This window comes from Grammomys surdaster, unplaced genomic scaffold (assembly GCF_004785775.1).
Source record: "Grammomys surdaster isolate TR1022 unplaced genomic scaffold, NIH_TR_1.0 255, whole genome shotgun sequence".
NCBI classification, from domain to species: Eukaryota; Metazoa; Chordata; class Mammalia; order Rodentia; family Muridae; genus Grammomys; species Grammomys surdaster.
The window spans coordinates 7799925-7814588 of NW_021604696.1; the positions used below are offsets into that span (position 1 = coordinate 7799925).

Consider the following 14664-nt stretch of genomic DNA (forward strand, 5'->3'; position numbering starts at 1 on the left):
GAGTTGGATGTACTGGTTGCTTTTTAAGGGAGGTGGGGAGGAATGGAGAGAGAGAGAGACAGACAGACAGACAGAAGGACAGAGACAGAGAGAGAGGAGTGATAGGGGAAATACGCAGTAGTGGGGGTACACGAGACACTTCTTTATACAATAAAACAAATGGGTAAAAATTTTAACAATAGTAAATTGAATGAGAAAACTAGGAGGTATTTTTAGTTTTTTACATTTAGTTCATACACATTTTAAATTATTCCCAAATAAAACTTTAAACATTTGTGAAATATAACAAAAAAGTCTAAAATAAAAGTAAATAATAAATACTTTCATGTTGCATAAATATTCTCTGGCGCAACAGCAATTAAGCCACATTTTGTAATAAATGTACATGAGAAAGCAGAAGTAAAAAGAATTCCGACTTTGACAATACAACATGTAGGCTGATGGCCCAGGTCAGTGCACTGTGTCAGAGCATGATGAGGCCTCAGCTTTGATTTCACATATTACAAAATGAGAGGGGAACAAACACTACTGCAGTACAATGCTGCACATCCCTTAGAGCTATTTCATTTCAGTACAGTATTCATATAAAACTCATTTATAGATGAAAACTCTTTATTTTTGATGTCACCATGTCTTATTAACCAGGTTTAGTATCAGTTTCCTCGCTTCCTCACATCTCACTGTGAACACGGCTACACTCCAGGTCCTGTGCACACTTACTCTTCCAATGATCGGTCGAGGCCTCGGTCAGGAGATCGATGGTGAGCACGCTCTGGTGAGTGACATTTTGTATTTGGCTTCATTGAACCCAAATGATAAGCATTACTTGAGTAATTCTGGCGGCGAAGTTCTTGGACAGCCCTCTCCCTATAAAGGTAATAATGATGATAGGGCTTTAACATTTACATTCAGTGTGTTATTAAACCTACCGTGAAACTGTAGTTCAACTCAAACGTTAAAATCTACCCACCATGAAATAATAAACTCCCGACTGAGTCAAGAGGACTCTTATAACAGCAACATTCTGTAGGCTGAGGCAGGAGAATAAGCAGTTCGAGGCTAGCCTGGGCTAGAATGAAACCTTGTCTCAAAAATGAAAGCAAAAAACAAATAATACACATGTACACACACAGAGAGAACCACTAAAATAAACCAACTGTTAGCTAAGAAACAATATATTTGGGCCAAGTACTCTACAGAGATTAACTCACCTTTCAAATCGTTCTGTCCCTAGTTGTCTTTTTGTAATGTCCAAATCTGCTTCTAACTGTGTTACAACATTTCTGAACTGTGCCACATCTCTACTCTGGATGGCCCTGTACAAACGATCAGAGTGACAGTTGATTAAACTCAAAATATGCCTGCAACCCCAAGAGTATATTAAGTCATACTGCCAGTGGTATCTTAGCTGGATCCAAGGTACGCTGTGATTTTTGAAAGTTATTTCGTGTGTGTGTGTGATGTGTATATGGTGTGTGGTGTGTGTGTGGTGTGTGACATATGTGTGGTGTGTGGTGCATGTATGTATGGGTATGTGTATGTGTGTGTGGTATGTGGTATATGATGTGTGGTGTGCACATGTTGGACTTGCTTCTGTTCTGTGTATATGCACATGTGGGGATGGGGGAGGCCAGAGGCTGACTTGGGTGTTTTGCTCATTCACTCTCTACTGTATTTTTAAGAGTGTCTCCCAACTGAACCTGGAATTCATCCATCTGGTATGCTGTTTGGCCAGTGAGTTTCAGGGATCTGTCTGTTTCCACTCCCTAGTGCTGGGGTTACAGTTGCATGCTGCTGTTCCCAGGTTTACCTGCATACTGGTGAGGATCCAAACTTGAATCCTTATGTTTGCATAGCCAGCATCTTACTGACTGAGGTCATCCTCAGCCATGCACTGACTTTTAGGGGCAGATTTACTGGTGTGTGTTAGACATATCAGTGTACACACTTAATTACTTGAAAGGCTAGCTAGCTCTGAGCCACAGTACTTAGCAGCATTCTGAAATAGAGTACACGGTGGGAGTTTTCTTCTTTACTAAGGTGTATTTCCTCCAAGCAGTCTGGGAAGGGACACTGAGGGACCTGCTGAGATTCACAACAGCCTCTGACTGGAACTGATGGAATGACTCAGTTACAACCATGAGGACCCAGGGTACTGTCAAGGAAACTAGCCCTGGCTTGGGATCCTTGGTGGCTGAGTGTTGAGAAAGTGCTTACCATGCTTGCTCAGGTGCCAAGCTCAGGTGTGAGGAAGACAGGGCGACAAGCCTTATGAATGAGTCCCAGAGGAACAAAGGCTGAGGACCCATTAGTGACCAGTTTCATAAACTTTCACTACCCAGACAGATAATTAGTGACCAAATTTAATAAACTTTTACTACCCAGACACTGGAATATCAAACTAAGGGTCTTCAAATCAAAGGTTAGTATAACTGTTTTTTTTTTAAGTACTAGGATAAAAATTCTGAGCAACTCCTCAGCGTTTTGTGGGCTCATTTCCTCTGAGTATCTAGTATATACTCTTACAGACACACGGGGAGCTATAATGTGACAAATGGGGAGACAGATAGCAATACCAGATGGCCATAAATGCAAGAGTCCCTATGGTTTCACGATCCTTGCTTTACATTTCCTAATGGCAATATTTTACATTAGACTACTATATTCAAAACAATCAGCAGAGATTGTTACATTTAAAAACCTTAGATTAGAAAAACTAAACTATGGCATTAAATCTTAGGCAAATCACAATATTCCTGATTCTCAGCTTCATTAATGCAAACTGTGGGTTTCAAGTTCTAGATCCCAGCTTTAAAACTCTCCTAAGTGACATTGCCGACCAGCTCACATTTTGTTCTCTGCCAGGCAAAGGTGCTCCTTCAGCAGCTGGATCTCAGACTCCTTTTCCTGCAGCGCTATCTGAGACTGGTACTCTTTGTCTCGGTTGGCCACAAGCAGAGCCTCAAGATTCTGCATGGAGATCCTCTCGTTTGTCATCTGACTCCTGAGCAATTCTATTTCAGAGCGCGCAGAATCCAGCTCATTCTCCATCTGTGTGAAGGAAGACAGCCATGCTCATTCCTGTCCACTCACTTAACTGACATGTTATCAGGTGTCTGTGCCACACACTGTGACTTTGTTACTCAACAACAATTATACGCACAATGTACATGTGCTACCACTTTACCCACCCCTCAGACCATATCAGAAAATTCACTATTTAACAGTTCCATCAGTCCCAATTGCAAACACTTTTATTTCCAGTTTTGACACCTTCTCATCTAGTTTTGCACAACTGACAAAATGGTGCTTGTGACTCCAGCATCATCTTGAACTGAGTGTGTTATGACTAAATGCCTTAGGACATATCACTGTACTGTACAGGCAAGGAGCATGGAGGGCAGACATACCATCTACTCTCTAACATAAACCTAGGGAAAGCTTGCCCTTTTGAAGGCATTCTGAGCTCAAAGTATTCTCAGTAAGCTAAGTATTTCTTCAAAATGATTACTGGTCAACAGAATGATTTCTTATTCTGTAATATAGGTAATAATTATATATACATTTTAAAAGCTAATAAAAAGACATGAATAAAAATGAAATCACTAGGGGAGGGACAAATACCTCAGTGGACAGAGAGGAAAGAACTTTCTAAGTTACATTAACAAACTCATATAAACTGAGGAAAAATAAAAGTAATACTATGATTAGAAAATTTTAAAAGAAAAAAAATACAGTTAAATAGCAAATACATTGAGGAGAAAACCATGATCTAGTTTTCTTTTTGCTGCTGTGATAAACACCATGACCAAAAGCAACTTGGAGAGGATTCCTTTGGCTGACACTTTCAGGTGACAGTCTGTTACTGAGGGAAGTCAGAGCAGAAACCTGCTTGCACTCAGCCGAGTTTTCTGATACAGTTCAGGACCACGTGCCTAGGAGTGTCACCACCCACAGTGGACTGGGCACTCTGGCATCAGTAGTTAATCAAGACAATCTCTTACAGGTAAGGACAATCTGATACAGGCAATTCTTCAGTTGAAGTGCCCTCTTCCCAGGTGACTCTAGGTTGATCCAAGGTTACAATAAAAACTAACCAGAATGCCTGGGTTGTAAGTCTCAGAGGAAAACAAAGATCCCATCTGGGCCATTTATGTGATATGGTGGACTAGGAATCTGTGCAGGTGAAGCCTCTGCTTTACTAGAACAATGGATGCTGGTGATCTGGAGTTGAAGAATATCTGTGACTAGTAACGTATCAGCGTTATCAAAGTAGCATCTCCTGAGAACAGAACTGAATTTCATCAGATTCAGCAAACAGAAACTAGTTAAGGAGACCAAGGAAACATCTCAAGACGGCAGATGAACTTGGCCTGCCAAGTCTCGTGTGTAAGAGTCACTCACATGGTATTGGCTTTGGAGGCATGAAGGAAGGTGTCATGGAGAACAGCTGAGGCTTGGCACTGTGTAACAGAGATTGAGTTTTCCTGCAGAGAAGCTAGAAGAGGCCATTGGTAAGGGTGTACCTTCAGTCCAATGAAGACTCCAGGCTTGCAGAGATCATAAAGAGGTTTGGAACAGTGTATGCTAGCATTGGAATCTGCCATGGACAATGTCAAATGTGTAGTAGAGCTTTAGAAACAACTGTTTGTCTTGAGAGTGGTCAAGCTAGAGACATAGCCTGTCTAAGCCCGCCAGAGGCAAGAAAATTATGTGTACGTCCTAAACTACAGGGCTGGCTACAGGATTTTATTTACATTAATTTGGGGCTTTTTCTTTAATCTTATCATTCCTATGTCCTGATTCTTCTCTTCTGGAACAAGAAGTATTTAGCATGTTCTTTTTAATTTTATAGGAGCCTACAGACAAGATACTTTGGATTCTTAAAAAGAACTTAGGCTTTAAAACTACTGAAAAATTTAAAGACTGTAGGACTTCTAAAAGTTGGACGGACATGTTTTCTCTTGTGCTACTAATACTAACATGCAATCATGAAGACAAAGCAAGGAAAGGTTGCAGCTAAATAGTGACATGTCTGTGCTTAAGTTGACAAGGGATGGATTATGCTGGTTAGTTCTTATCGCCAATGTTACCCAACATAGAGCCAATTGGGAAGAAGAAACTTTAATAGAAAACTTGTCTCAGTCAGATTGATCTATGACCAACCATATTGATTGATTATTGATAAGAAAGAGCCCATCCAAGGTAGGTAGTACCATCCCTTAGGTATGTGGGTCTTACTGTGTTAAAAAGTTAGCTGAAGGGATGGAAAGATGGCTCAGCAGTTAGGGTTAGGGACATGTTTGATTCCCATTACCCACACAGCAGCTCGTAACTGGCTGTAACTCCAGTTCTAGGGTGTCCAACACCTTCTGGCCTCCACAGGCATCAGGCAAGAAAGTGGTACAAAGACAGACATGCTGGCAAAACACCTGTCTGAGTTAATGTTCTGTCCAGAGATACCATGGACAAGGCAATTTATAAAAGAAAGCATCTGTTTTTGGAGACTTGCTTGTAGCTTCAGAGGATTAGTTTATGACCATTATAGCGGGGAGCATGATGACAGGAAGGAAGGCATGGTGCTAGAGCAGAAGCTGAGAGTGTATTTTGATCCAGAATATAGAAGCAGGGAAGACTGGGTCTGGTGTGGGCTTTTGAAATCTCAACGCTCAACCCTAGTGACACATCTTCAATAAGGCCACACCTCTTAATCCTTTCTAAACAGTCCATCAACTAGGAAACAAATATTCAAATATGGGGGCCTATGGGGAACAATCTCATTCAAACTACCACAACACATAGACACACAAAATAAGAACAATTTTAAAAGATAATAAAAGAAGGAGAGCTAGCTGAGAACGAGCAGAAAGAACCATCAAGTAGCAGTTATGATCTAGGTTCCTGTCCTGACTTCCTTCCATGATGGATTATGACTTGAAAGTATAGGAAAATAACCTTTTTCTTCCTCTACATTGCTTTTTTGGTCATGGTATTTAGTGCAGCAGCAGCAAAGCAAAGTAGGACAGCCTGCTAAGTAGTAATCAGATACAAAATAAAACAAGGTGCTATTTCTAGTCCTGAGTTTTTTATCTTGACACCCTATTTGCCCTGACATTCACACTTTGAATAACTCTTTGCTTATGGATCTGCCTGACCTCTACTCACCAGGTGCCAGTAGCATTCTCCACTCTGGTCATAACAATCCAGAACTGTATCTAGATATTACTAAGTGTTTTTCAGTTGAACTTAAAGCCAACAAGACACTGTTCTTGTCTGTCAACCCAGTGACTTTGTTAGTTTATGTTCACATCATAAAAATGACGAGGATGGTCTCCTATATTCTGCTAGTACGACTATGAAATAAAACTGCACTTTCTTTGATAGCAGCTTTATTGGGGTATGACTGATATGCCATACTACTCACGCAAATGAAGTACCCAAATCAATAACATATTAGTATTACCAAATATTAGTTACTGCTAAAATCTGTAAGAAATTGTTTTATCCTTAAAAAAAAACAACCATGAAAACTCAAAAGTAAACTCTTGATTAAACAAGATTTGAACAATCCCAACACTAGTTGACATGCCGATGTGGATAGGCAAAAATCTTACAAGGCCCCACCCTAGATGAAGAGATATGGCTTTTACAGAAGAGAATCAGTCTTCTCCAAGAGACAAGCCCACTGACAGGTTATCCCATCATAAGTGTTCATCCCTATATGCATGTACACATCAGCAACACTAAACAAGTCTGGCACATTGCATTTGTGTGTGTGTATGTATGTGTGTGTGTATGTACACATATATATGTATTAAAGTATAAGAGGTCATCAATTTGAGGGAGTGGGAGGAACATTAGAAGAGTTGGAGACAGGAAAGAAAAGGGAAAATGATGTAAACACTATTTGTACATGAAATGCTCCAAAATTAATAAAAAAAATATATTGGGGGAAGTGGAGAGATGGCTCAGTGGTTAAGAGTGCTAGTTATTACTATAGAAGACCTGGATTCAGCTCCAAGAACCCACATGGTGCCTTATAACCACACATGACTCCAGTTTCAGAAGATCTCACACCCCCTTTTGACCTCTGCAGGAACCAGACATACATGTAATATAAATGCAGGAAAAACCATTCATACATATAAAATAAATAAGCCCACAGTTCTTAAAAATATATTTTAAGAATAAAAACAAACAAATGAATAACTAAGCAATCTGTAGATCTACTGTGTCTCTATGTGTTACTCTACTACATCTCCATGGTTTGCTCTACTGTGTCACTATGGTTTACTCTCTGGTCTCTCCATGGTTTACTCTAATGTGTCTCCATGATTTACTCTACTGTGTCTCCATGGTTTACTCTACTGTGTCTCCATGGTTTACTCTACTGTGTCTCCATGGTTTACTCTAATGTGTCTCCATGGTTTGCTCTACTGTGTCTCCATGGTTTGCTCTACTGTGTCTCCATGGTTTGCTCTACTGTGTCACTATGGTTTACTCTCTGGTGTCTCCATGGTTTACTCTACTGTGTCTCCATGGTTTACTCTACTGTGTCTTCATGGTTTACTCTACTGTGTCTCCATGGTTTACTCTACTGTGTCTCCATGGTTTACTCTACTGTGTCTCCATGGTTTGCTCTACTGTGTCTCCATGGTTTGCTCTATGGTGTCTCCATGGTTTACTCTATGGTATCTCCATGGTTTACTCTATGGTGTCTCCATGGTTTGCTCTACTGTGTCTCCTTGGTTTGCTCTACTGTGTCTCCATGGTTTACTCTACTGTGTCTCCATGGTTTACTCTACTGTGTCTCCATGGTTTACTCTATGGTGTCTCCATGGTTTGCTCTACTGTGTCTCCATGGTTTACTCTACTGTGTCTCCATGGTTTACTTTATGGTGTCTCCATGGTTTGCTCTACTGTGTCTCCATGGTTTGCTCTACTGTGTCTCCATGGTTTACTCTACTGTGTCTCCATGGTTTACTCTACTGTGTCTCCATGGTTTACTCTATGGTGTCTCCATGGTTTACTCTACTGTGTCTCCATGATTTACTCTATGGTGTCTCCATGATTTACTCTATGGTGTCTCCATAGTCCACCAAGTTCTGGGTGCCTTCCTATTTATTCAGTTGATAATTTCTTTTAACAATAAGTTGTTGCTTGTAAAGTAAAACTTTTATGCTTCTTTTAATATATCTCTTCCTAAACTAGAAGATGGCTTAGAAAGTGAGCAACTGCACACAGGCCTGGAGCCCTGAATTTGATCTAGGCGTCTACACATGTAAAGGAGAAAGGAGAGAACTGAGTCAACACAGTTGTATTCTCATCCCCACATGCATGCCATAGCACACCTGCCCACACACAACTGTCATGTATAAATGCACATAGAAATAAGTAAGATCTAAAAATTATTCCTAAGAACATTGTAGTTTTCTGATGCTATCTTTTTATGCCAGTCAATTTCATGGAACTGTTTTTATTGTTGCTTCCAATTGATAATTGGCCATAGGTGAAAGTAAGAAATATAATGAATTTTGACACATTGAGCTGGTGTTCTACAGTTTCATGGTTGCATTAGTTCTAATAAATTTTTAGGGGTTTCCTTTCTATATAGAAGACCATGTCACCTGCAGAGACGGTTTTATATCTTTTTCTATTTGAATGCCTGCTGCTCTCTTTCTTGCCTTGTTACTCTGGCTAAACCCTCCACTAGATGTTCATCAAAATGCTGAGCTAGGCATATGTGTCACTATCAGGGAAACACTTGTTGTCCACCATCAAGTATTATGGTTACTGTAAGTTTCTCATAGATGCTTTCCGATAAGATTGAAAAAGTTTCCTATAATCCCAGATTGTAGTTATTTTTTCTTACATAAAAGTATTGGATTTTGTCAAACTCGTTTTCTTCATCTACTTGAGAAAGTCAGGTTTTGTTCTTGACTAATATGTATTACATTGATTGGTTTCATGTATGAACCAATTCTACATTCATGGGATAACTCCCATTTGATCAGTGTATAAATTCATTTTATAGACAGATCTAGAGAGAGAGAGGTGTATGTGCATGTTCATATGTATGCGGGTATGTGTGCACATGTAAGGCACATGTGTGTAGAGGTCATATGTCAACTTAGGTGTCTTTTTACAATTGCTTTTCTACCTTACTTGTAGACAGGGTCCCTCACTGAACCTGGGGCTCACTGGCTACAATAGCTGCCCAGTGAGCTCCAAGCAGCTACCTGTCTGTGCTTCTTCAGGACATTTACAGGCACCTCCAAAGCACCCAGCTTTTACATGAGTCTGGGTATCCAAATGTAGGTCCTTAGAGTGATCTTATATTCTGGTCCCTTTCCTGAAGATCTCAAATCACTAACCTAACCTCATAATTAGGAGTTTGGGATAGGTGGGGAAGAAGCAAACTGCAAGCATTTTTCATAGCACGTTGTCTCCCAAGCTATGTATTGGTTTTGTAGTTAAGACTTCTTAAAGAAATTATAATCATAAGAAATACTGGTCTTTATTTCTTTTCTTGTGATGGCTATGTAAGTAAACGTAAATTATAATTTGGAAATACAAGGAGATGTTCTCAATCTTATTTTTAAAAAAGCATCTATGAAACACCTACAGCAACCACTAAATGATGAACACCTGAACACTTTCCCGTGTTGACACAGAAACACCTCAAGTGCCATTTCAGTCCAACATTTGAGTAGGGGTTCTAGCCAGGGTTGGGCATCATATTGGAGTCTTAGAATATGTTAAGATATGTTCTCTCTCATTTGGAAGAATAAAACATTTTTACATTAGCACATCTTTCAACATTTAAGAGAATTTACAACTAAAGCAATCTAGGCCTCCATCTGCTTTCTGAAGTTTTCAAATTACTGTTTCAAGTTGTATATTTGTTTGGAGGTTTATCCAGGTTTGCTGTTTTTCCTTAAGCCATTTTTAACATTAGAAAGCCAACAATCCAATGAGAATGTAGACAAGCAACAGGAGACATGTAGCAACAAACAAAGAAATGCAGATGGCAAACAACATCATAAAGAAAAGATCAACTTTGCAATTCAGTAGGCAATGCATATTTAAGTCACCCTGATACAGCACTGTACACACGAGACTGCTAAAGAAAAAGGTTTAAGTGACAACAAGTTTGAACAAGGATGCTGCGGAGGAACTAGATCAGTCATTCATCATTAATAGGCACGAAAAATGATACAAATACTTAAGCAAACTTCATGAAACTTTTCTGAAAAGTAATCATACAATTATCATACCACCTAAAAATAGCATTTGTGAGCATTTGCACAGAAATGAAGATTTATGCTCATACAACCAAGTTACATAGTGAAAACCTATCTCAAAAAGCAAATAAAACAAGAGAAACTTCTCACAGATGTTTATAGTAACTTTATTTTCAAAAATTCCAAACTGAAAACAACCCAGATGATCTGCAGTATTCCTCTACAGTAAACAGTGAGCTATGACAGACACAACAGCCTGAGTGAGTCTACAGAGATTTAAGCTGAGAAGAAAAACAGCCAATCCTCAAAAAATTAATAGTGTGATTTCATATATATTATCATTCTTTTAAATTACTTTTAATTGGCATACAGAGTAGAGTATTTCATTACATCTGTAAATACATATTATATATTGCTGTTGCTTACACCCCCTCAGCCCTCTTTGTCCTCCCCACATTCTTACTGGTTCCTGATGTGAGACAATTACAGACGTGGGGAACAGGCTAATGTCCAACTGAGGTTAAGAAGCATGTGGATAGACTATAGTAGGGAACTATGTAAATCTGCGAAAGGGAAACATGATAGATTCTGCAGTAGAAAGTCTCTTGTTTGCCTGGATCAATGTTAATACTATAATTATATCAGACTATAGTTTAGCAGGAATCATTAAGGGAAACTAAGTAACAGATACTCTTCATATTATTCATTAAATCAGATGTTAATCTATCACCTTAAAAACCACAAGTTGTCTTTGTTACTTTTTGTTGCTGTGTAAAATACCAAGACAACTTATAGAAGAAACTGTTTATTAGGGTTTACAGTTTCAGAGGCAGGGAGCATGGCAGCCGGGAGGCAGGAATGGTGCTGGAAGAGCTGAGAGCTTCTATCCTTATTAACAAGTAGAAGGCAGAAAGACTGCTAACTGGCAATGGCCTGAGTTTTTGACATCTCAAAGCCCAGCCACAGCCCACCTTCTCCAGCAAGGCAACACCTCCTAACCTTTCCAAACAATTCTTAGAAGCATTCAAACATATGCACCTATGGTGGCTACTTTCATTTAAACTACCACGGAATGTTTTAAAATCTCCATGTGCTTGACAACTGAAGAGGTCCAAAAAGAAAAAAGGATGATCCCTGCATGTGACATCACAGCTTACCAACAAAATCAAAACACAAATAGTTCAGTCACAGCAGTTAATGTCACAAGTAATTTTGAAGAACTGGGAAGAGGAAGCTACAACATTTACAGTGAATATTTCTTCAATTAGGCCATTATCAAGCTTTATATAAATGGCTTTATATAAAGCCCTCTACTGAGGGCTATGATTTAAAACTCTAAGATTACTATAGGACTCTACTTTCAAGTGGTATGTTAGTTTATAAATGATGAGATTGTAACTATTGATAGCTCAGCTTTATATCATTTCAGTTGGTACAGTAACATGCTAAGAATTCCCCAATTTAAAAAAATCAAGTAAATGTTTAAGTAAAGGGTCATGTTTTTCAAGTTTTTATAGTAGCAAATTAATCTTTTAAAAGTTCATGATGAAATAAAAAAATAATTAAGAAAGAGTGAGGCTTTGACAGATGGCACTTCATTAAAAGATTAAAAGTAGGTTCTTATAAACTAGACACATGATTCTCAAACACACCATAAAGGGTGGATTAACAACATAAGAAATTCAATAAGGTTTAACAATATCCAATAACCAAGGTGACCAAAATTTGCTGACATTTCAGTTACACTGTCCAGTGTCTATACACTCAGAGTTGAATGCATCTCTCCAGGTTTATTTCCAGATAGCTCTTCTTAAACACACCACACTGGTCACTAAAAAGTACTTATTTTCATTTAAGAGTCCTTATGAACCTCTCCACCATTGCCTATGTGGGATGTCTCACCTACCCACCCAAGTTCAGCAGTAATTCCTATGAATTCCTCCTATTTCTCAAATTATTCATATGCCAACACTGGGAGGTCTTGGATAGCATGGGTCTATATGGTCTGAATATTCTATCTGTAATGTGGGAAAAAGTAGATACAATCAAGTGCATTACAACTTCAAAGACCTCATCCAGTTATCAGATGGAGCTGGTGAAGAGGATGTCATCACGGTTTTAGCTGAGATGGGTAAGGCTTGTGGTCCTTCGCTCACAGCTCTGCCAATATGCTTTATAATTCTAGCTAAATGTAATTGCAAACTACAAGTTCAAAGAAAGATTTTTGTTTTTTTATGTTCTTGAAATCTTTAGAATTCAGCCGTCATAAATTAACTTTTCAAATTTTAAAAATAAAAATTAAAAAGCATAATAACAAAATTTAAAGCTGAATGGCATAAATATTTGATATAGTATTTTATAAAAAAACAAAACTCTTTTTTCAAAAATATAGTACTGTTAAAGTAGCACCGATCATAAATGTATTACATACCATTTCTATTTCCTGCTCTTTGGCAACCAGCTGTCGATTAAGAAGTTCTTTGCTTGAGTCGAGCTTAATGCAGAGTTCCCTCGTGGAAGACAAATCTGCGAGTGCAGACACCTTTTCAAACTGAACCTTCTGAAGCTCCTCCTCCATCTTCACTAGAGACTTGTGTAACGTTCCAATCTGGGATTTGTAAGAGCGCTCTGCGTTTAGGTGCTGCAAGGACAAGATGGTTGTTTACATAGATGGGGAGAGTTTAGCCATCAGAGTGTCCACGTGGACAACACAGAGGGCAAATCTCTCATCTCCGGGACAGCAGACCTCAGGTGATACCGGTGCTGATGGGAAACACACTGTGTTCTGAGAGACACAAACTGAGGCTTCAGCTTCCTTTAAATAAATCCTATGAGTAGTTTTAAAAATGCAATTAGGAAAAAACTGTTTCCTATTAAAATACCTGCAGATTCAATGCCAGTTAAACATACATGGTTTGGTTTATAATTGTATCTGCATTTTACAGTTTGCATTGTCCACAATGCAAATGTTGCTGCTGCCAAGAAAAATAAAAGCTGCTAGCCACTGCCTCAGAAAATTCTTTTTCAATTTTTGACTGACAGGCTTATATCAGTCATACTATCATAAAATGAGGACTGATAATTTTCTAACACGAATACTTCTGAGAAAAAAAATGCTTCTGAGCAAGTACGAATTAAGCACAACCAATTATGGAGAAAAGCATATTTTTAAAACCATAATATGAGATTCAAGTTACATAAATGCTTTCAAATGTTCAAAATCATTCCACTCTCCACACCTTTTCCTCCTAGCGCGCTGCTTATGTAAGTGCAGTGCCACCTACCAAGAGAAGTATTTGTTTGCTACAACATCAAGATAACAGACCTGGGAAGCAATGGCTGTGTGTGTTTTATCAAGTGCTTTTGCATGAATAGAACACTAAAAGTTGCTCCTGGCACATGTGTTTGGGCCATAATTCAATACCCTGTTCACGCTCTTGAGCTCCCTTCCTTCTGGAGCCATTCCTACTCATTCTTCACATCATCTGTCTAGCTGTCCATCTGTCCACTCACCCATCACATGTTTACAAAAGACTTTGCATGCTATAGTCACTGTGCCTTGAGACAAATTCAGTGGGAAACAAAATACCTCTGTTCTCACAAACTACTACTACTGAAGGAGCCCAGTATCAATCAAATATGCTATAGATGAACCTATAAATACATTAAGAACATATTTCTGGGAAAAGTAGGCAACAAAATAATTGACCTCTGCTGAAGGAGTCAGAAGGTTAGAAATGACTTCCCCAAGTAAACGAGTGAACAGGGAACAGACAAACGGCAGGAACAAGCATTTCAAGCTGAAAACATGCAAAGTGCCCCAGCTCTGTTGGTTGCAAGAGTGACACTCTCCAAGAACTGGAAAAAGGCTGGTGTGAGTGGAGCTTAGTGGTCACAGGAAAGCAATAGGAGATGCTGAGTCAGGTGGGGTTTTAAGCTGTGCTCTCAATGGTGAGGTGAGGTGATCAGGCTTCTTGTGTTTTGGAAGTTCACACTGGAGTTGTAGACTCTATTAAGATGATTTGCTAAGCTAAGGGAAAAACTTTCAAGATAAAACTGAGCAACAAAACATTTTGTTTTGATACAGGGTCTCACTATGTAGCCCAAGCTGGTTTGGAATTCACTATGTAGATCAGACATAGACCAAGCTGGTCTTAAAATCAGATAATTCCTCCTGCCTCTGCTTCTCAAGTTCTACCATGTCTTGCAACAAAGTATTTTTATTAATTTCACATCTGAGCTTACAGAGAAGAAAGAAATTCCTATTTCCCCAAAGAAAGCAAAGCAAGAGAGCATTTAGGTTTTGCAGCTCAGGGATACAGCATCTTGCCTAGCAAACATGAGAAATAGGGTTTAGTTGCCAGTAAAACACTCTCTCTCTCTCTCTCTCTCTCTCTCTCTCTCTCTCTCTCTCTCTCTC

At 39.0% G+C, this 14664-nt stretch overlaps 1 protein-coding gene across 1 annotated transcript in view; it reads right to left on the reverse strand.

Moving 5' to 3' along the window:
- Positions 1 to 674: 674 nt before the first annotated feature.
- Positions 675 to 14664, reverse strand: part of Tsga10 (testis specific 10) — a 69835-nt gene continuing 55845 nt past the window's right edge. Inside the window, exons 13-16 of the mRNA XM_028775478.1 lie at positions 12676 to 12885; positions 2849 to 3051; positions 1212 to 1316; positions 675 to 867 (exon numbers count right to left, since the gene is read on the reverse strand). Of these exons, the coding sequence (XP_028631311.1) occupies positions 717 to 867; positions 1212 to 1316; positions 2849 to 3051; positions 12676 to 12885 (669 nt within the window). The 3' untranslated portion in view covers positions 675 to 716. The remainder of the gene's footprint in view (positions 868 to 1211; positions 1317 to 2848; positions 3052 to 12675; positions 12886 to 14664) is intronic.